At 46.3% G+C, this 22,313-nt stretch overlaps 1 protein-coding gene and 4 non-coding genes across 5 annotated transcripts; 4 read left to right on the top strand and 1 right to left on the bottom strand.

The window, feature by feature from the left end:
* Positions 1 to 1,138: 1,138 nt before the first annotated feature.
* TRNASTOP-UCA lies at positions 1,139 to 1,225 on the top strand. Its single transcript has one exon. It is a non-coding gene; the product is annotated as a tRNA-Sec (tRNA).
* A 3,802-nt stretch (positions 1,226 to 5,027) lies between these two features.
* Positions 5,028 to 5,114, top strand: TRNASTOP-UCA. The gene has a single exon. It is a non-coding gene; the product is annotated as a tRNA-Sec (tRNA).
* A 3,873-nt stretch (positions 5,115 to 8,987) lies between these two features.
* On the top strand, positions 8,988 to 9,074 carry TRNASTOP-UCA. The gene has a single exon. It is a non-coding gene; the product is annotated as a tRNA-Sec (tRNA).
* Positions 9,075 to 11,063: 1,989 nt separating this feature from the next.
* LOC120939713 (putative uncharacterized protein YHR217C) lies at positions 11,064 to 11,537 on the bottom strand. The gene has a single exon (XM_040352042.1). The coding sequence runs from the start codon at positions 11,535 to 11,537 to the stop codon at positions 11,064 to 11,066; it is 474 nt and encodes a 157-aa protein (XP_040207976.1).
* A 2,214-nt stretch (positions 11,538 to 13,751) lies between these two features.
* On the top strand, positions 13,752 to 13,838 carry TRNASTOP-UCA. The gene has a single exon. It is a non-coding gene; the product is annotated as a tRNA-Sec (tRNA).
* The last annotated feature ends 8,475 nt before the right edge of the window (positions 13,839 to 22,313 follow it).

The following is a 22,313-nucleotide window of genomic DNA, read 5'->3' as shown; positions in this document are numbered from 1 at the left end:
CTCTTCTCCCAGATTGGCAGGCTGTAGTCGGCTTCCTGAATGCTTATCCTCGGGACTTACAGGCGATGCGTCCCTTGGATAAGACTGACAGGCGTCTCAGCCAAACAGGTTCACCAGTTATGGTTATCGGTAACCTGATTGGCTGAAGCGTCATCGAGGGTGGGAGAAGACATCGAGGGACGTGGAAGGAGGATGGCTGACCCGACGAAAGGTAGGTGCCAGGCGGGGGGGGGGGGGGCATTTTACAGGTCACAGTGGCAGCATTTTACTGGGCACAGTGGCGACAATTGCAGGGCACAGTGACAGTGGTAACAATTGATGACACAGTGGTGACAATTGATGGGCACAATGGTGACAATTGATGGCACAGTGGTGACAATTGATGGCACAGTGGCTGCGTTTTATGGCATGGCACAGTGGTGACAATTGATGGGCACAGTGCTGACAATTGATGGCATAGTGGTGACAATTGATGGCATGGCATAGTGGTGACAATTGATGGCACAGTGGTTGCGTTTGATGGCATGGCACAGTGGTGACAATTGATGGGCACAGTGGTTGCGTTTGATGGCATGGCACAGTGGTGAGAATTGATGGGCACAGTGGTTGCGTTTGATGGCATGGCACAGTGGTGACAATTGATGGCACAGTGGTGACAATTGATGGCACAGTGCCTGCATTTGATGGGCACAGTGAGGCCACAATTGTTTTTTTTCCGTTTGCGCCTCCCCAAAAATTTTGAGCACCAGCCTCCACTGGTACAAAATGTTCATCTCTGATAAATTCCGGAAGTGTTTATATATTAATCCTCAAGTGTGAGTTCAACTTTTTTACATATAGCAATTGAACTGTTTTTTCTTAGTTGCCCTTTAAATATGTAAATATGTTCCCCTCTGCCAATACCCAGAATGCTTTTCACAGCACAGCATGCAGCTGGGCCGGCACGGTCTCTGCTCACTGCTGAATCTCATCTTGTATATACTGCGTTGTGATTGGATTATTCATCTAGCTCACTGCCAATCACAATCCTAACATTAGAATAAATTTTTTATGTTTAGGGGGAAAATAAAACCTCCCTAAGTTGACTCGTCCAATCAGCTGCGGGCTTTATATACAACATGGGACGGCCAGTACTATTGCCCAGATGATCCTCAGTGGTCTGGGGTGCAGGCTTCAAACCTGTAGCTGCCTAGCGGCAGAGTGGTTCAATTCCACCCTCTGGGCGTTGGTGGTGTGATGTGGATCTGATATTAGATACGTTGTTTTCTTTTATATGCGTCCAAAATGCCAAATATGTACTTTACCTATAGCAGTGGGGTAGATTCAGTAAGCAATTGCGTTTGTGTAACCATAGTTACGCAGCGCAATTGCTTAGTTGCGCCGGCGTAACGACTTTTCTGTATTCAGTTACGCCGACTGCAGCCGAAGATATGACTGGCATAAGGCTCTTATGCCGTCGTATTGTAGGCTGCATTCTTACGATGGCCGCTAGGTGGCGTTCCCGTAGTGGTCGGCGTAGAGTATGCAAATTGCATACTCACGCCGATTCACAACCCTACGCACGCCCTGCGTACGCATTTTACGTCGTTTGCTTTCGTCGGGTTCCGCGTAAGGCTGCTCCTGCTATTAGCAGGGGCAGCCAATGCTAAGTATACCCGTCGATGTTTGAAAATGACGTCGTTTGCGTAAGTGAATCGTGAATGGCGCTGGACGCCATTTACGTTCACATTAAAGCAAATGACGTCCTTGCGACGTCATTTGCCGCAATGCACGTCGGAAAAGTTTCCCGACGGAGCATGCGCACTACGTTCGGCGCGGGAACGCGCCTAATTTAAATGATCCACGCCCCCTACGGGATCATTTAAATTACGCGCGCTTACGCCGGCCATTTTTACGGTGCGCCTCCGCAAATTACAGAGCTACTGCTTCGTGAATGAAGCGTAGCGCAGGTAATTTACGGAGGCGCAGCGTAAAAACGTAACGCTGCGCCTCCGTAGTAAGTGCGCAGCAGTACCTGAATCTACCCCAGTGTTTCTTGACCAGGATGCTGTCGGGGTTCCTCCGAGGTGTCGGGAGCACAGGACCCAACTTGCTCTGGATCAGCGTCATGGATTGCCATGGTGGGGTGGAGCCAACTGCCAGCACCATAACAACCAATGACACTCCAGGGCCGGGTTGCACAGTGTCATTCATCGCTATGGTAATGGAGGCCAACCTAACCCCCATTATTGGCCCTTCTAAGCTCACTGGCCATAGTGCAAAGGCCATGCAGTGCATTATGTTTTAAAAAAAAAAATTATCCCAGTCAAATATGTAACCTGCAACATTTGCCTCAAATCCAGGATAACGGCAAACCTGAACTAGCCAGGACCAAAAGCAGTTATAAATGTCGGAGGAAACAAGAAAAAAGGTTACTCGGAGAGTAACCATAGGCCGGACTTTAGAGGCATAGAAAACAATGGAGAAATTGAAAAAATAACAATATTTATTAAGAAAAATACATATTATAGTCAGAGCGTTCAAAATTGTTAAAAGTCATATACAATGATACAATTTGTACAGTGAGCCCTTGTGCGTCAACGCGTTTCGCCGTTAGGCTTCTTCAAGACATGATCAAGGTTCAAAGAGGTAGCAAAAAAAAGAAAGCGAGTGTCTGAAAATGAGACACAATGTCAAACCCCTGTGATATGGGGTGCAGGACTCTATCAAAGCCCAAAAGACAAGGCTTGCTCTTCGGCTCTCATCTTTATTGTTATCTTTTTGCAATTTAGGGAATGTGCCACCGCCACTGGGATTACTGAAATTATGTAAATATGCAAATCAAATGTGTTTTAGTACAGAGTTAGAGGCCGGCATTGTGTCTACTCTTCATTCTCCTAACCTCAAGATGGGAAACAAAGCTTTGTGTTGGGTGAGACTGATGATAGGTGAAACGAATGTTGGGTGAAGCTGATGTTGGGTGAGACTTATGTTGGGTGAAGATGATGTTGGGTGAGGTTGATGTTGGGTGAGGCTGATGTTGGGTGAGGCTGATTTTGGTTGAAGCGGATATTGGGTGAGGCTGATGTTGGGTGAAGCTGATGTTGGGTGAGACTGATGTTGGGTGAGGCTGATGATAGGTAAAACGAATGTTGGGTGAGGCTGATGATAGGTAAAACGAATGTTGGGTGAGGCTGATGTTGGGTGAAGCTGGTATTGGGTGAGACTCATGTTGGGTGAAGCTGGGGTTGGGTGAGGCTGATGTTGGGTGAAGCTGATTTTGGTTGAAGCAGATATTGGGTGAGGCTGATGATAGGTAATGCTAATGTTGGGTTAAACTGATGATGGGTGAGACTAATTTTGGTTGAGGCTGATGATGGGTGAAGCTGGTGTTGGGTGAAGCTGGAGTTGGGTGAGGCTGATGTTGGGTGAAGCGGATTTAGGTAAAGCGGATATTGGGTAAAGCTGATGGTGGGTTAGACTGATGTTGAATGAAGCTGATGATGGGTGAGGATAATGTTGGATGAGACTGATGATAGGGGAGACAAATGTTGGGTGAAGCTGGTGTTGGGTGAGGCTGATGTTGGGTGAAGCTGGTGTTGGGTGAGACTCATGTTGGGTGAAGCTGATGTTGGGTGAGGCTGATGTTGGGTGAAGCTGATTTAGGTTAAAGTGGAAATTGGGTAAAGCTGATGATGGCTTAGACTGATGTTGGGTGAAGCTGATGATGGGTGAGACATGTTGGGTGAGACTGATATTGGGTGAGACTGATGTTGGGTGAAGCTGATTTAGGTTAAAATGGCAATTGGGTGAGACTGATGATGGCTTAGACTGATATTGGGTGAAGCTGATGATGGGAGAGACATGTTGGGTGAGACTGATGTTGGGTACGGCTGAATTTGGTTGAAGCAGATATTGGGTGAGACTGATATTGGGTGAAGCTGATGATGGATTAGACTCATGTTGAATGAAGCTGATGATGGGTGAGGATAATGTTGGATGAGGGTGATGATAGGGGAGACTAATGTTGGGTGAGGCTGATTTTGGGTGAGGCTGATGATGGGTGAGACTCATGTTGGGTGATGGGAGAGACATGTTGGGTGAGACTGATGTTGGGTGAAGTAGATATTGGGTGAGACTGATGATAGGTGAGGATGATGTTGGGTGAAGCTGATGATGGGTGAGGCTGATTTTGGGATCCATTGTCATTGGGTGTGAGGAATGTATGGAATGGGCTACTGGGTGGTGCTGGTTGGACCTGGTCGGGGGCACCGCTGTAATGATGCTCAGGGGAGGATCCTGTGCTCATAGCCAAGCAGCAACAGACTATAGAGTACAGGTTCTCCCGCACCACATGGATGAACACATGGAGGACAGGCTCTCCAGAACGCAGCTAGGCCACAACTCAACAAGGGTTTCTTTTTCTGAGTATGATATTTGGGACCCCATAGCAAGAAGTGGGGCTCATCCTCTAGGGCCCCCTGGCCACACAGCCTTCTCTCCTATTGCCTTTGCCACCCTGATTGGACCTCCAGGCTGTTGGCACTTCATCTGTAAAGGCTCCGAATCTGTCTTTCAGGTTTTGGGGCATTTCTGGCCAATCAGTGTTCTCCTCAGTGACGGAGAAATGTCTCCTCTCTGAGACTTTATTTATTTCTATTTTTCATGACTGCACAAAGCCTTTATCTCTGAAGGTTCCTAAAATATTATATCTTAGTCCTCAGATGTGAGTTCAGATTTTATTTTTTAAATAAAACAATGAAACCTTTGTTTCCTTTACTTCCCCTTTAAATATTTAAATACATTCAAATCTTCCAATACCCAGAATGCTTTTCACAGCACAGCATGCAGCTGGGCCAGCACGGTCTCTGCTCACTGCTGCGTCTCATCGTGCATATACTGCGTTGTGATTGGATTATCATTAAGCTCCATGTCAATCACAATCCTAATATTAGATCTTTTTTTAAAGATTAGGAAAAAAACTCCCTAAGTTGTATTTTCTATTCAGCTGTGGGCTTTATATACAACACGGGGCGGCCAGTACTATTGCCCAGATGATCCTCAGTGGTCTGGGGTGCAGGCTTCAAATCTGTAGCTGCCTAGCGGCAGAGTGGTTCAATTCCACCCTCTGGGTGTTGGCGGTCTCGTGTAAAATAATCTGTGGTTTGGTTCTGACATTAGACACGTTGTTCTCTTTTATATGCATCCAAAATACCTACCTGCCTGTAGCAGTGTTTCTTCATTTGGGGGGTATCGGGAGCACAGGACTCAGTTTGCCCGGATCAGGGTTCATGAATTGCCATGGTGGAGGCGGAGCTGGCTGCCAGCACCATAACAACCAATGACGTGCCAGGGCCAGGATGCACAGCATCAGTCATTGCTATGGTGCTGGCGGTCGGCTCGCTCACATGACTCTGATCCAGGGAAGGTGGCATGGAGGACCATCCCCACCATCAAGGAGGATGGAGGTCCACCAACCCCAGACCCTCTGCACCCCCCACCCTCTGCTGTGCTGCTGTAGCAAAAACATGAGGCGCCTGATGTGAACATGGGGGGGGGGGGCTCTAATGTAATTGGCAGGCTCTGATGTGATGGGGAGACTGGCATGATGGGGAATCTCTGATGGGAGGATTCATGTATTGGGCCTTTCTGATGGATATTGTATGGGTATATCTTCTCTTCTCCCAGATTTACAGGCTGTAGTCGGCTTCCTGAATACTTATCCTCAGGACGTACCGGCGGTGCGTCCCTTGGATAGGACTGACAGGCGTCTCAGCCAATCCGGTTCACCGGTTCTGGTTATCGGTAACCTGATTGGCTGAAGCGTCATCGAGGGTGGGAGAAGACATCGAGGGACGTGGAAGGAGTATGGCTGACCCGAGAAAGGTAGGTGCCAGCCGGGGGAGGGGGAATTTTACAGGTCACAGTGGCAGCATTTAACTGGGCACAGTGGCGACAATTGTGGAGCACAGTGGTGACAATATCAGGGCACAGTGACAGTGGTAACAATTGATGGCACAGTGGTATCAATTGCTGGCACAATGGTAACAATTGATGGGCACAGTGGTAACAGTTGATGGCACAGTGGTAACAATTGATGGCACAGTGGTATCAATTGCTGGCACAATGGTAACAATTGATGGGCACAGTGGTAACAGTTGATGGCACAGTGGTAACAATTGATGGCACAGTGGTATCAGTTGCTGGCACAATGGTAACAATTGATGGGCACAGTGGTAACAGTTGATGGCACAGTGGTAACAATTGATGGCACAGTGGTATCAATTGCTGGCACAGTGGTAACAATTGATGGGCACAGTGGTAACAGTTGATGGCACAGTGGTAACAATTGATGGGCACAGTGGTGACAATTGATGGTACAGTGGTGACAATTGATGGCACAGTGGAATTTTAGTGTCATGTGACCAGAGCACCTTCTTCCACATGTTTGCTGTGTCCCCTCCCCCACATGTTTGCTGTGTCCCCTCCCCCACATGTTTTCTGTGGCCCCTTCCCCACATGGCTTCTCACAAACTGCAAACAGGACTTCTTCTGTCTTTCTTTCTCCAATGTCTTTTTTCTTGTCACTCTTCCATAAAGGGCAGATTTGTGGAGAGACCACTAATAGTTGTCCTGTGGACAGATTCTCCCCCCTGAGCTGTGGATCTCTGCAGCTCCTCCAGAGTTACCATGGGCCTCTTGGCTGCTTCTCTGATGAATGCTCTCCTTGCCCAGGCCCGGTTAGTTTAGGTGGACGGCCATGTCTTGGTAGGTTTGCGGTTGTGCCATACTCTTTCCATTTTCCGATGATGGATTGAACAGAAGCTCCGTGAGATCTTCAAAGCTTGGGAGATTTTTTTATAACCTAACCCTGCTTTATACTTCTCCACAACTTTATTCCTGACCTGTCTGGTGTGTTCCTCGGCCTTCATGATGCTGTTTGTTCACCAAGGTTCTCTAACAAACCTCTGAGGGCTTCACAGAACAGCTGTGTTTATACTGAGATTAAATGACACACAGGTGGACTCTATTTGCTTCTGAAGGCAATTGGTTCCACTAGATTTTAGTTGGGGGTATCAGAGTAAAGGGGCTAAATACAAATGCCCCTCCCCCCACACTTTTCACATATTTATTTGTATAATTTTTCTTTCCACAATTCCACAAATTATGTGACACTTTATGTCTCTCACATAAAATCCCAATAAAATACATTTACGTTTTTGGGTGTAACATGACAACATGTGGGGAATTTCAAGGGGGTATGAATACTTATTCAAGGCTCTGTATAAAATGTTATACAGTGGAACCTCGGATTACGAGTACAATCCTTTCCAGGAGAACGCTTGTAATCCAAAGCACTCGCATATCAAAGCGAGTTTCCCAATAGAAGTCAATGGAAACTAAGATAATTCGTTCCGCATTGACTTCTATGGCATGCGATACCGCATGTGGACAGAGGTGGGAGGGGGGCGCCGGAGAGCCTTGGAAATACTCTGGGGACAGCTCGGCTGATCTCGGAAACCCTCGGAAAGGTTAGGGAACGGAGTATTTCCGAGTGATTCCGCGTATTTCCGAACGAGTGTCACCAGTGCCCCCGGAACCTCTGGCCAGCGGCTCTGATAGGCTTTCCGAGTACGGCCCTCAGGCTGTAGTCGGCTTCCTGAATGCTTATCCTCGGGACGTACCGGCGGTTCGTTTCTTGGATAAGACTGACAGGCGTCTCAGCCAATCAGGTTCACCGGTTCTGGTTATCGGTAACCTGATTGGCTGAAGCGTCATCGAGGGCGGGAGAAGACATCGAGGGACGTGGAAGGAGTATGGCTGACCCGAGAAAGGTAAGTGCCAGGCGGGGGGGGGGGCACAGTGGTAACAATTGATGGCACAGTGGTAACAATTGATGGGCACAGTGGTGACAATTGATGGGCACAGTGGTGACAATTGATGGGCACAGTGGTGACAATTGATGGGCACAGTGGTGACAATTGATGGCACAGTGGCTGTGTTTGATGGCATGGCAAAGTGGTGCGAATTGATGGCACAGTAGCTGTGTTTGATGGCAAGGCACAGTGGTGACAATTGATGGCATGGCATAGTGGTGACAATTGATGGCACAGTGGCTGTGTTTGATGGCATGGCAAAGTGGTGCGAATTGATGGCACAGTGACTTCATTTGATGGCAAGGCACAGTGGTGACAATTGATGGCACAGTGACTGCATTTGATGGCATGGCACAGTGGTGACAATTGATGGCACAGTGGTGACAATTGATGGCACAGTGGCTGCGTTTGATGGCATGGCACAGTGGTGACAATTGATGGCACAGTGGCTGTGTTTGATGGCATGGCACAGTGGTGACAATTGATGGCACAGTGGCTGTGTTTGATGGCATGGCACAGTGGTGACAATTGATGGCACATTGGCTGTGTTTGATGGCATGGCACAGTGGTGACAATTGATGGCACAGTGGCTGTGTTTGATGGCATGGCACAGTGGTGACAATTGATGGCACAGTGGTGACAATTGATGGCACAGTGGCTGCATTTGATGGGCACAGTGAGGCTGCAATTGTTTTTTTTTTTTTTTTTTTCGTTTGCGCCCCCCAAAAATTTTGAGCGCCAGCCTCCACTGGTACAAAATGTTCATCTCTGATAAATTCCGGAAGTGTTTATATATTAATCCTCAAGTGTGAGTTCAACTTTTTTACATAAAACAATTGAACCGTTTTTTCTTAGTTGCCCTTTAAATATGTAAATATGTTCCCCTCTGCCAACACCCAGAATGCTTATCACAGCACAGCATGCAGCTGGGCCGGCACGGTCTCTGCTCACTGCTGAATCTCATCTTGCATATACTGCCTTGTGATTGGATTATTCATTGAGCTCCCTGCCAATCACAATCCTAACATTAGAATTATTTTTTTATGTTTAGGGGGGAAAAGAAAAACTCCCTAAGTTGATCGTCCAATCAGCTGCGGGCTTTATATACAACATGGGGCGGCCAGTACTATTGCCCAGATGATCCTCAGTGGTCTGGGGTGCAGGCTTCAAACCTGTAGCTGCCTAGCGGCAGAGTGGTTCAATTCCACCCTCTGGGCGTTGGCGGTGTGATGTGGATCTGATATTAGATACGTTGTTTTCTTTTATATGCATCCAAAATGCCAAATACGTACTTTACCTATAGCAGTGTTTCTTGACCAGGATGCTGTCGGGGTTCCTCCGAGGTGTCGGGAGCGCAGGACCCAACTTGCTCTGGATCAGCGTCATGGATTGCCATGGTGGGGTGGAGCCAACTGCCAGTACCATAACAACCAATGACACTCCGGGGCCGGGTTGCACAGTGTCATTCATTGCAATGGTAATGGCCAAATCTCATTTGAAACGGTCTGTTGCAAAGTGGAAAACTGTTCTATGGGCCAAATTTCATTTAAAATGGTCTGTTGCAAAGTGGATTCATTGCTATGGTAATGGAGGCCAACCTAACCCTCCCATTATTGGCCCTTCTAAGCTCACTGGCCATAGTGCAAAGGCCATGCAGTGCATTATTTTGGCCCCCTTGGTAGCCGGTTTGATGTCTTCCTTTTTGACATACGATCTGTTATTTATTGCACTGCTATGCTTAATGCTTTATGACAGTTTTACCTGTATTTTTATTGTTATTCTTTTGTGGAAATTTCAATAAAAAACTATTGAAACATTTTTTTTATCCCAGTCAAAAATGTAACCTGCACAATTTGCCTCAAACCCAGCATAACGGCAAACCTGAACTAGCCAGGACCAAAAGCAGTTATGAATGTCGGAGGAAACAAGAAAAAAGGTTACTCGGAGAGTAACCATAGACCGGACTTTAGAGGCATAGAAAACAATGGAGAAATTGAAAAAATAACAATATTTATTTAGAAAAATACATATTATAGTCAGAGCGTTCAAAATTGTTAAAAGTCATATACAATGATACAACTTGTACAGTGAGCCCTTGTGCGTCAACGCGTTTCACCGTTAGTCTTCTTCAAGACACGATCAAGGTTCAAAGAGGTAGCAAAAAAAAAAGAAAGCAAGTTTCACTGTCTGAAAATGAAACACAATGTCAAACCCCTGTGATATGGGGTGCAGGACTCTACCAAAGCCCAAAAGACAAGGCTTGCTCTTCGGCTCTCATCTTTATTGTTATCTTTTTGCAACTTAGGGAATGTGCCACCGCCACTGGGATTACTGAAATTATGTAAATATGCAAATCAAATGTGTTTTAGTACAGAGTTAGAGGCCGGCATTGTGTCTAATCTTTTGTCTCCTAACCTCAAGATGAGAAACAAAGCTTTGTGTTGGGTGAGACTGATGTTGGGTGAGACTGATGATAGGTAAAACGAATGTTGGGTGAAGCTGATGTTGGGTGAGACTCATGTTGGGTGAAGATGGTGTTGGGTGAGGCTGATGTTGGGTGAAGCGGATTTAGGTTAAAGCAGATATTGGGTAAAGCTGACGATGGTTAGACTGATGTTGGGTAAAGCTGATGATAAGTGAGACTGATGTTGGGTGAGGCTGATGTTGGGTGAGGCTGATGTTGGGTGAGGCTGATGATAGGTAAAACGAATGTTGGGTGAGGCTGATGTTGGGTGAAGCTGGTATTGGGTGAGACTCATGTTGGGTGAAGCTGGGGTTGGGTGAGGCTGATGTTGGGTGAAGCTGATTTTGGTTGAAGCAGATATTGGGTGAGGCTGATGATAGGTAAGGCTAATGTTGGATTAAGCTGATGATGGGTGAGACTAATTTTTGTTGAGGCTGATGATGGGTGAAGCTGGTGTTGGGTGAAGCTGATTTTGGTTAAAGCGGATATTGGGTAAAGCTGATGGTGGGTTAGACTGATGTTGAATGAAGCTGATGGGTGAGGATAATGTTGCGTGAGGCTGATGATAGGGGAGACTAATGTTGGATGAGGCTGATGTTGGGCGAAGCTGGTGTTGGGTGAAGCTGATGATGGGTGAGACATGTTGGGTGAGGCTGATGTTGGGTGAGACTCATGTTGGGTGAAGATGGTGTTGGGTGAAGTTGGAGTTGGGTGAGACTAATGTTGGGTGAGGCTGATTTAGGTTAAATTGCACATTGGGGAAAGCTGACGATGGTTAGACTGATGTTGGGTGAAGCTGATGATGAGTGAGGCTGATGTTGGGTGAGGCTGATGTTGGGTGAGGCTGATGTTGGGTGAGGCTGATGTTGGGTGAGGCTGATGTTGGGTGAGGCTGATGTTGGGTGAGACTGATGTTGGGTGAGACTGATGTTGGGTGAGGCTGATGTTGGGTGAGACTGATGTTGGGTGAGGCTGATGTTGGGTGAGACTGATGTTGGGTGAGACTGATGTTGGGTGAGGCTGATGTTGGGTGAGGCTAATGTTGGGTGAGGCTGATGTTGGGTGAGACTGATGTTGGGTGAGGCTGATGTTGGGTGAGGCTGATGATATTTAAAATGAATGTTGGGTGAGGCTGATGTTGGGTGAAGCTGATGATGGGTGAGGCTGATGTTGGGTGAAGCTGGTATTGGGTGAAGCTGGTATTGGGTGAGACTCATGTTGGTTGAAGCTGGGGTTGGGTGAAGCTGATTTTGGTTGAAGCAGATATTGGGTGAGGCTGATGATGGGTGAGGCTAATTTTGGTTGAGGCTGATGTTGGGTGAAGCTGGAGTTGGGTGAAGCTGATTTAGGTTAAAGTGGCTATTGAGTGAGGCTGATGATGGCTTAGTCTGATGTTGGTTGAAGCTGATGATGGGAGACATGTTGGGTGAGACTGATGTTGGGTACGGCTGAATTTGGTTGAAGCAGATATTGGGTGAGACTGATGATGGGCGAGGATGATGTTGGGTGAGGCTGATGATGGGTGAGGCTGATGTTGGGTGAGGCTGATGATGGGTGAGGCTGATGTTGGGTGAAGCAGATATTGGGTGAGACTGATGTTGGGTGAGGATGATGTTGGATGAGGCTGATGTTGGGTGAAGCAGATATTGGGTGAGACTGATGTTGGGTGACGATGATGTTGGATGAGACTGATGTTGGGTGAAGCAGATATTGGGTGAGACTGATGTTGGGTGAGGATGATGTTGGATGAGGCTGATGATGGGTGAGACTCATGTTGGGTGAGACTCATGTTGGGTGAAGCAGATATTGGGTGAAGCTGATTTAGGTTAAAGTGGCTATTGGGTGAGACTGATGACGGGTTAGACTGATATTGGGTAAAGCTGATGATGGGAGAGACATGTTGGGTGAGACTGATGTTGGGTGAGGCTGAATTTGGTTGAAGCAGATATTGGGTGAGACTGATGATGGGTGAGGATGATGTTGGGTGAAGCTGATAATGGGTGAGGCTGATGTTGGGATCCATTGTCATTGGGTGTGAGGAATGTATGGAATGGGCTACTTGGTGGTTCTGCTTGGGCCTGGTCGGGGGCATCGCTGTAATGATGCTCAGGGGAGGATCCTGTGCTCATAGCGCCTCCCCTAAGGGGACCAGCCAATGCCAAGCAGCAACAGACTATAGAGTACAGGTTCTCCCCCACCACATGGCTGAACACATGGAGGACAGGCTCTCCAGAACGCAGCTAGGCCACAACTCAACAAGGGTTTCTTTTTCTGAGTATGATATTTGGGACCCCATAGCAAGAAATGGGGCTCATCCTCTAGGGCCCCCTGGCCACACAGCCTTCTCTCCTATTGCCTTTGCCACCCTGATTGGACCTACCAGGCTGTTGGCACTTCATCTGTAAAGGCTACGAATCTGTCTTTCAGGTTTTGGGGCATTTCTGGCCAATCAGTGTTCTCCTCAGGGACGGAGAAATGTCTCCTCTCTGAGACTTTATTTATTTCTATTTTTCATGACTGCACAAAGCCTTTATCTCTGAAGGTTCCCAAAATATTATATCTTAATCCTCAGATGTGAGTTCAGATTTTTTTTTTTAAAGCGGGAGTTCACCCATTTAAAAAAAAAAAAAAAATCTCCCCTTAGCTTCCTGCTCGTTCGGTCTAGGGGAATCGGCTATTTATATTAAAATAGGTGCAGTACTTACCCGTTTTCGAGCTGCATCTTCTTCCGTCGCTTCCGGGTATGGGTCTTCGGGAGCCGGCGTTCCTTCTTGAGTGACAGCCTTCCGAGAGGCTTCCGACGGTCGCATCCATCGCGTCACTCGTAGCCGAAAGAAGCCGAACGTCGGTGCGGCTCTATACTGCGCCTGCGCACCGACGTTCGGCTTCTTTCGGAAAATCGTGACGCGATGGATGCGACCGTCGGAAGCCTCTCGGAAACCTGTCAATCAAGAAGGACCGCCCATTCCCGAAGCCCATACCCGGAAGCGACGGAGAGGATGCGTCTCGTAAACGGGTAAGTACTGCACATATTTTTAAATAAATTGCCGATTCCCCTAGTAATAACGAGCAGGAAGCGAAGGGGGAAAAGTGCCCTCTAAGGGTGAACCCCCGCTTTAATAAAAGAATGAAACCTTTGTTTCCTTTACTTCCCCTTTAAATATTCAAATACATTTAAATCTACCAATACCCAGAATGCTTTTCACAGCACAGCATGCAGCTGGGCCAGCACAGTCTCTGCTCACTGCTGCGTCTCATCGTGCATATACTGCGTGGTGATTGTATTATTCATTGAGCTCACTGCCAATCACAATCCTAATATTAGAACTTATTTTTTATATTTAGGGGGGGGGGGGGGGGAATACCTCCCTAAGTTGACTTGTCCAATCAGCTGCGGGCTTTATATACAACATGGGACAGCCAGTACTATTGCCCAGATGATCCTCAGTGGTCTGGGGTGCAGGCTTCAAACCTGTAGCTGCCTAGCGGCAGAGTGGTTCAATTCCACCCTCTGGGCGTTGGCGGCCTCGTGTGAAATAATCTGTGGTTTGGTTCTGACATTAGACACGTTGTTCTCCTTTATCTACATCCAAAATACCTACCTGTAGCAGCGTTTCTTCATCTGGGGGGTATCGGGAGCACAAGACTCAGTTTGCCCGGATCAGGGTTCATGAATTGCCATGGTGGAGGCGGAGCTGGCTACCAGCAGTATAACAACCAATGACGTGCCAGCATCAGTCATTGCTATGGTGCTGGCGGTCGGCTCGCTCACATGACTCTGATCCAGGGAAGGTGGCGTGCAGGGCCATCCCCATGATCAAGGAGGATGGAGGTCCACCAACTCCAGACCCGCTGCTGTAACAAAAACATGGGGCTCCTGATTTGAACGGGGGGGGGGGGGGGGGCTTTGTGATAAGGGGGCTTTAATGTAATTGGAAGGCTCTGATGTGATGAGGGACTCTAATATATAGTGGGGACCTCTTATGTGGTGGGGGGACATGTGATGGGGGATCTCTGATGTGATGGGGGGGATCTCTGATGTGATGGAGGGATCTCTGATGTGATGTGATGGGGGGGACCTCTGATGTGATGGAGGGATCTCTGATGTGATGTGATGGAGGACCTCTGATGTGATGGGAGGTCCTCTGATGTGATGGGAGGACCTCTGATGTGATGGAGGACCTCTGATGTGATGGGAGGACCTCTGATGTGATGGGAGGTCCTCTGATGTGATGGGAGGACCTCTGATGTGATGGAGGACCTCTGATGTGATGGGAGGACCTCTGATGTGATGGGAGGATCTCTGATGTGATGGGAGGACCTCTGATGTGATGGAGGATCTTTGATGTGATGGGGGATCTCTGATGTGATGGGGGATCTCTGATGTGATGGGGGGACCTCTGATGTGATGGGAGGTCCTCTGATGTGATGGGAGGACCTCTGATGTGATGGAGGACCTCTGATGTGATGGGAGGACCTCTGATGTGATGGGAGGACCTCTGATGTGATGGGAGGATCTCTGATGTGATGGGAGGACCTCTGATGTGATGGAGGATCTTTGATGTGATGGGGAGACCTCTGATGTGATGGGGGGACCTCTGATGTGATGGGGTATCTCTGATGTGATGGGGGGATCTCTGATGTGATGGGGGGATCTCTGATGTGATGGGGGATCTCTGATGTGATGGGGGGATCTCTGATGTGATGGGGGATCTCTGATGTGATGGGAGGACCTCTGATGTGATGGGGGATCTCTGATGTGATGGGGGGATCTCTGATGTGATGGGGGACCTCTGATGTGATGGGGGGATCTCTGATGTGATGGGGGATCTCTGATGTGATGGGGGATCTCTGATGTGATGGGAGGATCTGATGTGATGGGGGGACCTCTGATGTGATGGGGGGGGGTCTCTGATGTGATGGGAGGATCTCTGATGTGATGGGGGGATCTCTGATGTGATGGGGAGACCTCTGATGTGCTGGGAACCTCTGATGTAAGGGTTAAAGTTAAGGGTTAATTATTTATTTATTGTTACTTAGTATTCATTTATTGAATTTTTTTTTTTATTTATTTATCTGTGTCTTTATTTTACATGTATTTATTATTTTTCATATAATTATAAATAAAATAAATAAAAAATAAAATAAAATAATAATTAGTAACCCTAACTCCAACTCCTAATCCTAACCTTACCTAAACTGATCTCGAACCCTTTACCCCTAATGAAAAAACATTATAGTAAAAGAATAATAATAAAAGAAGAAGAAGAAGAAATAAAAGCTAATGGAAAAGCTAAAAAAGCTGAAATACCGAGCAACAAATGATGCAACAGATAACAGTTTTCTCTATTGGCCAATAAAAAAACCGCCAAAGGCCAAAAACGCGGCACACAAACATGCAAAGTGGCGCAAAAATGCGCCAAAATCGCACATAAAACGCACACAAAAAAACCCACCTACGCTCAGGTGTGAACGCAGCAACATGCAGAACCAGCGACCCTCCGCCAGCTGCGACCTACGAAGGACTGGAGAGACTCGTCAGCTGGGATTAAAGTCATACAGGCCCTGCCAGGGGCATTGTGGGTAAACAACGTCAAGAGTGGAAAACATCAGCCGGCGGTGACAGGACGCGAGGCGGGGTGGGATGGATGGCGGCCATTGTAATTCAGCGGCGAGCTGTAGGAAGCCGGTAATAGGTGAAGTGAGATAAGGCCACGGGCAGAATTGATAATCTCTATTACCCGTTGCAGTGATGGTGTCCACTTTATAAATGATGCAATACTAAAAACGTCCGCGGGCTTAATGCAGCCCATTGCTCAGGGAGGGGAGGCCGTAATGGCGCGCTCAGCGCTCTCATCATCAGCCGCCTTTGTTTAAACAACCGTCATCACTTCAGCCTGACACCGTCCTAAAGTTATATCGGCGTCTCTCCCTCCGTGTCCTTCCATTTTGTTTTTTTCCTGGCAGGGGGGAGGGGGCAGGGCGGTGAAGACGTGAACAGGCAGCAAGGCGCGACGCGCTACAACGAAACATCAACGGTCTGTGACACCGAATAAGGAAATGTTGTTTAAATACAAGTAGCTGGATTCAGGTACAGTTACGACGCCGTATATACGCCGTCGTAACTCCGAATCCGCGCCGTCGTATATTTAAGCGTATGCTCAAACTGAGATACGCTTAAATGTTGCTAAGATACGACCGGCGTAAGTCTCCTACGCCGTCGTATCTTAGCTGTCTTTTTACGCTGGCCGCTAGGGGCGTGTACGCTGATTTACGCCTAGAATATGTAAATCAGCTAGATACGCCTATTCACGAACGTACGCCCGGCCGTCGCAGTAAAGATACGCCGTTTACGTAAGGCGTTTTCAGGCGTAAAGATAAACCACCAAAAAGATGGCGCAGCCATTGTTAAGTATGGACGTCGGAACCGCGTAAAATTTTTCACGTTTTACGTCGTTTGCGTAAGTCGTCCGTGAATGGGGCTGGGCGTAATTTACGTTCACGTCGAAACCAATGAGTCTTTGTGGCGTAATTTGAAGCATGCGCACTGGGATACGTCCACGGACGGCGCATGCGCCGTTCGTTCAAAACGTCATTTACGTGGGGGTCATGCTTTATTTACATAAAACACGCCCACCTCTTCACAATTTGAATTAGGCGCGCTTACGCCGGCAACATTTACGCTACACCGCCGTAACATTTACGCTACGCCGCCATAACTTAGGACGCAAGTGCTTTGTGAATACAGCACTTGCCTCTCTAACTTGCGGCGGCGTAATGTAAATTACATACGCTACGCCCGCACAACTTTAAGCCGCCGTACGCGAATCTGGCCAATGAAGTGTGCGTAGTCCTGAGATTTAGGGAGAAACGTTGCGTTCTGCTTCCACAATGAAGGATGATCGGAAGCAGCGGCTCACTCCTAACGATCGCCCCAAACTCTATGAAAGTTTATTAGGAGTTCTCTCTGAAGTTTATTAGGAACGCGGCGTGTCAGACGGATTCGGATTTGCATACAACGCGTGAAAATGAATATTGTTCTGCATGGAATCACTGGAAATCTATGCGGCTACGAGACGCGCGGCGTGGTGTTAATACCGATGTCTTCTTCTTTTCTTTTTTTTTTTGCCGTACAGCTTACCCTGACAAATTAGCGAGTGCAATCAATTTTACATCTAATGGAATTCGTGCTCCCTTGTAATTATTTTCTGATTAATAAAGATTTGTATCTGCGGATTTAGAGCGCCGCGGCCCGGCATCAACTTCACAGATCGGGGTGGAAATTTATTCAGCGGAGTTTGGAGGGGAGACCAAAAAAAAAAAAGTTTCTTTAGCGGAGATTTTAGTGAGTTTCTGCCGCGGGGTGTCGCCCAACGTTCGCTCATTTGTGACCGACGCCCAATAGAAAATACAGCGAGGAATAAAAAGAAGCTGAACGTTTCTCAAGGTCAAAGGGAGATACTTTGTATTTTATTCAGATAGATGTCTTTATTTTATTTGTAACGTTAATTTTGTTGTGCTAATTAGGCCTGATGAAGGGGGACCTTTAGAACCATCGAAACGTGTTGGTTGCCTAATCCAGGGGTTCTCAATCACTGGGCTCTAGCTCACTGCCGGTCCACGGCCTTCCTTCTCCTGGGCCTGCAGATTCCCTAACCTTCCACCATGCCACCCAACCCCACATAGTGGCCTGCAATGCCCCCTGAGAACTTTCAGCCCCAACAGTGCCCCCCAACCTCCCACTGTGCCACCTAGCCTTCTGCAAAATCCCCTAGCTTGTTACCTTCCATCATGCCACCCAACCCCACATAGTGTCCTGCAACTCCCCCATGCCCCCCCCAAAACTTTTAGCCCCAACAGTGTCCCCCCAACCTCCCACAGTGCCACCCAGCCTTCTGCAGTATCCCCTATCTAGTTACCTTCCACCGTGCCACCCAACCCCACATAGTGGCCTGCAATGCCTCCTGAGAACTTTCAGCCCCAACAGTGCCCCCCAACCTCCCACTGTGCCACCCAGCCTTCTGCAAAATCCCCTAGCTTGTTACCTTCCATCGTGCCACCCAACCCCACATAGTGTCCTGCAACTCCCCCTTGCCCCCCCCAAAATGTTTAGCCCCAACAGTGCCCCCCCCCCCAACCTCCCACTGTGCCACCCAGCCTTCTACAAAATCCCCTAGCTTGTTACCTTCCACCATGCCACCCAACCCCACATAGTGGCCTGCAATGCCCCCTGAGAACTTTCAGCCCCAACAGTGCCCCCCAACCTCCCACTGTGCCACCCAGTAAAATTTTGACGCGGGAACGACGGCCATACTTAACATTGTTGCGCCGCACTTATGCCACCATATAGCAGGGGCAACTTTACGCCGTGAAAAGCCTAACGTAAACGTTGTAACTTTACTGCGTCGGCCGCGCGTACGTTCGGGAATTCGCATATCTAGCTAATTTGCATACTCGATGGGGAATTCGACGGAAGCGCCACCTAGCGGGCAAAAAATAAATTGCAGTTTAGATCCGACGGCGTAAGAGACTTACACCTGTCGGATCTAATGGATATCTATGCGTAACTGATTCTAAGAATCAGTCGCATAGATACGACGGGCCAGATTAGGACTTACGACGGCGTACATGGCGCTGCGCCGTCGTAAGTCCTTTCAGAATCTGGGCCATAGTTTATAACTTTTCTACAGATTAAATAACAGGCACTGATTTGGGTTATTTTTAGACATGTGCATTCGTTTTCGTTAAAATGCATTTTCGTCCGAAAATCAGTTTTTTTTGTTATCGTTTTAAAAAACGATAACGAAAGTGCAAGAAACGAAAACCGAAAGATCCGACATAAAAAATGCTTTATTTTCGTTTTCGTTGCGGTAAAAATTTGATATAGAGAGATTCGACATTATAGGGAAAAGATTCGACATTACAGAGAAAAGATTCGACACTATAGAAATAATAGATTCGACATTACAGAGAAAAGATTCGACACTATAGAAATAATAGATTCGACATTACAGAGAATAGATTTCGATTTATGAGAAAATAGATTCGACATTATTACTAGTCATACAACATTAGAATTCTTGTAGGCGGAATATTCGAACGGAAATGTACGATTCGGCGTAAAAATTCGACGTTACGTCGAATAATTTTTTGACCATTAGACAGAAACCAACAAAGATTCGACGTTCCGTCGAATATTCTTTTGCCTATTCAACAGAAACCAAGTATTATTGGATTTTCGGACGAAAGCTATTCCCCAACGAAAAACGAAATAAATCAAAACGATTTTCGGGAGTAACTAAATAAATTTATTTTCCAAACGGAAACGAAAAAACGAAACAAAATATTCCAGTCTGCACATGTCTAGTTATTTTCACCAAAGAAATTAATTTTGGCTGAAATTCCTGAATAAAAATGATTTATGTGCAAAATTTTATTTAATAAAAGAAACAAAGAAAAACACTTTTATTTTTTTCCCAAATTTGGGGTATTTTTTCCATTTATTTTGTAAAAGAAAAAAAAAAACAGTGGCGATTGCGACCAATAGAAAGCTTTCTATCTGTCTCAATCGCCGCTGGTGTTTTTTTTTTTTACAAAATAAATGAAAAAAAATACCCAAAATTTTGAAAAAAATAAATAAAAGTTTTTTTCTTCGTTTCTTTTTTAAAATGTTGCATATAAATCATTTTTATTCAGGAATTTATTTATATGCAAAATTTTATAAAAGAAACGAAGAAAAACTTTTTTTTTCTTTTTTCAAAATTTTTGGTATCTTTTTCATTTATTTTGTAAAAAAAAAAAAAGTGGTGATTGCGACCAATAGAAAGCTTTCTATCGGTCTCAATCGCCACTGGCATTTTTTTTTACAAAATAAATGAAAAAATACCAAAAAATTGGAAAAAAAAATGGAAAATTGTATAAAAGAAACGAAGAAAAAAGCTTTTTTTTCTTTTTTCAAAATTTTTGGTATTTTTTTCATTTATTTTGTAAAAAAAAAAAATGCCAGTGGCGATTGAGACAGATAGAAAGCTTTCTATTGGTCGCAATCGCCACTTTTTTTTTTTTTTACAAAGTAAATTAGAAAGATACCAAACATTTTGAAAAAAAAAAGTTTTTCTTTGTTTCTTTTATAAAATGTTGCATATAAATAATTTTTATTCAGGAATTTATTTACTGTATATGCAAAATTTTATAAAAGAAACAAAGAAAAACTTTTTTTTTTCAAAATTTTTGGTATCTTTCTAATTTATTTTGTAAAAAAAAAAAAAAGTGGCGATTGCGACCAATAGAAAGCTTTCTATCTGGCGTTTTTTTTTTACAAAATAAATGAAAAAAATACCAACAATTTTGAAAAAATAAAAAAAAGCTTTTTTTTTCGTTTCTTTTATACAATTTTGCATTTTTTTCCCAAATTTTTGGTATTTTTTCATTTATTTTGTAAAAAAAAAAAACGCCAGTGGCGATTGAGACTGATAGAAAGCTTTCTATTGGTCGCAATCGCCATTTTTTTTTTTTTTTTTACAAAATAAATGAAAAAATACCCCAAATATAGAAAATTAAATAAAAGTTTTTTTCTTTGTTTCTCTTATAAAATTTTGCATATAAATAATTTTTCTATGGGTCTGTTGTTTGCTTACAGTGTGTTGCACGGCCGCGCAATTGTCATTCAGCTGACAATCGGCGCGGGCAGGAAAGTGGGGGGGGGGGGGTGTCCGGTATTGAAACGGTTAAATGTTTTTGCGATCTGCACGCCGGCCGTCGCATTATCCTCTCATCTGATTGGCCGCCCCGGTATTTATAGCGCTTGGATCTATTTTTTATGTTACGAATGTTCTATTTAGACACAAGTTGCGCGTCCAACGCCGTAATTCGCCGTCTTTTTTTTTTTTAAAGAAAAGAGCCCGTTGCCGTGGTAACCATAATGATGTCTTTAAATTTCATGTATGAATAATGCAAGGCTACCTGGACAAGGAGGGGGAGGGGGGGTGCGGGGACGCCGCTATATCAAAGCGCGGTCGCTGCGCTCTCCATCTTTCCCGCGGTTATAACTCCTCGCATTGTTGCGGCGGCGCTGACAGCTGCTGATCTATGGCGGGCCGGCGCATCTGCTTTCTTTTTTTATCTGCCGCGGCATCAATTTTTTACCGGCAACCCGATAACGGCGCCGGTGTGATCAGATAATCTGGGGGGGCTCGCCGCCATAGGGGGGGCTCACCAATACGCCGCGATTTGTGGTTTGTATGTACTAAACTAAACCGTTCACAGGACAGGGGGGGGGGGGATGGGGGGGCGCGTTCTCTGAATTAAAGGGGATGTGACCCCCCCACCTCACCTCCTAGTTCAACCCCTTCAATACCCGGCACTTTTACCCCCCACCTCCTAGTTCAACCCCTTCAATACCAGCACTTTTACCCCCCCACCTCCTAGTTCAACCCCTTCAATACCGGCACTTTTACCCCCCACCTCCTAGTTCAACCCCTTCAATACCGGGACACTTTACCCCCCCTCCTGCCCAGGCCAATTGTCAGCTTTCAGCACTGTCACACTTTGAATGACAATTGCGCGGTCATACAACACTGTACACATAGGACATTTTTATATTTTTTTTTCATACAAATAGAGATTTCTTTTAGTGTTATTTAATCACCACTGGGGGGTTTTTATTTTTGCTAAACAAAAAAAAAAAAAAGTTTTCAAATTTTAATTTTTCTCCTTCACTGATGGGCACTGATGAGGCGGCACTGATCAGGAGGCACTGTTAGGTGGCACTGATAGGTGGCACAGAGAGGTGACACTGATAGGTGGCATTCAGGGCCCACAACCCACAACCTGCTGCCCATAGGAGCCCGTAGGAGCCCGCAACCCGCCCATAGGAGCCCACAGCTCACCGCCAGTAGGAACCCGCAACCCGGCCTCTGCCCACCACCTGTAGGAGCCCACAACACACCCATAGGAGCCCACGACCCACCGCCCATAGGAGCCCACAACCCGGC

Source organism: Rana temporaria, chromosome 5 (assembly GCF_905171775.1).
Source record: "Rana temporaria chromosome 5, aRanTem1.1, whole genome shotgun sequence".
Classification (NCBI taxonomy): Eukaryota; Metazoa; Chordata; class Amphibia; order Anura; family Ranidae; genus Rana; species Rana temporaria.
The sequence above is the reverse complement of the archived record's forward strand: the minus strand, read 5'-3'. Positions and strand labels throughout refer to the sequence as shown.

Coding starts and splice junctions, on each gene's coding strand:
- LOC120939713 (XM_040352042.1), bottom strand. CDS start 11,537: ATGAGTCTCACCCAATACCAGCTTCACCCAATACCAGCTTCACCCAAC.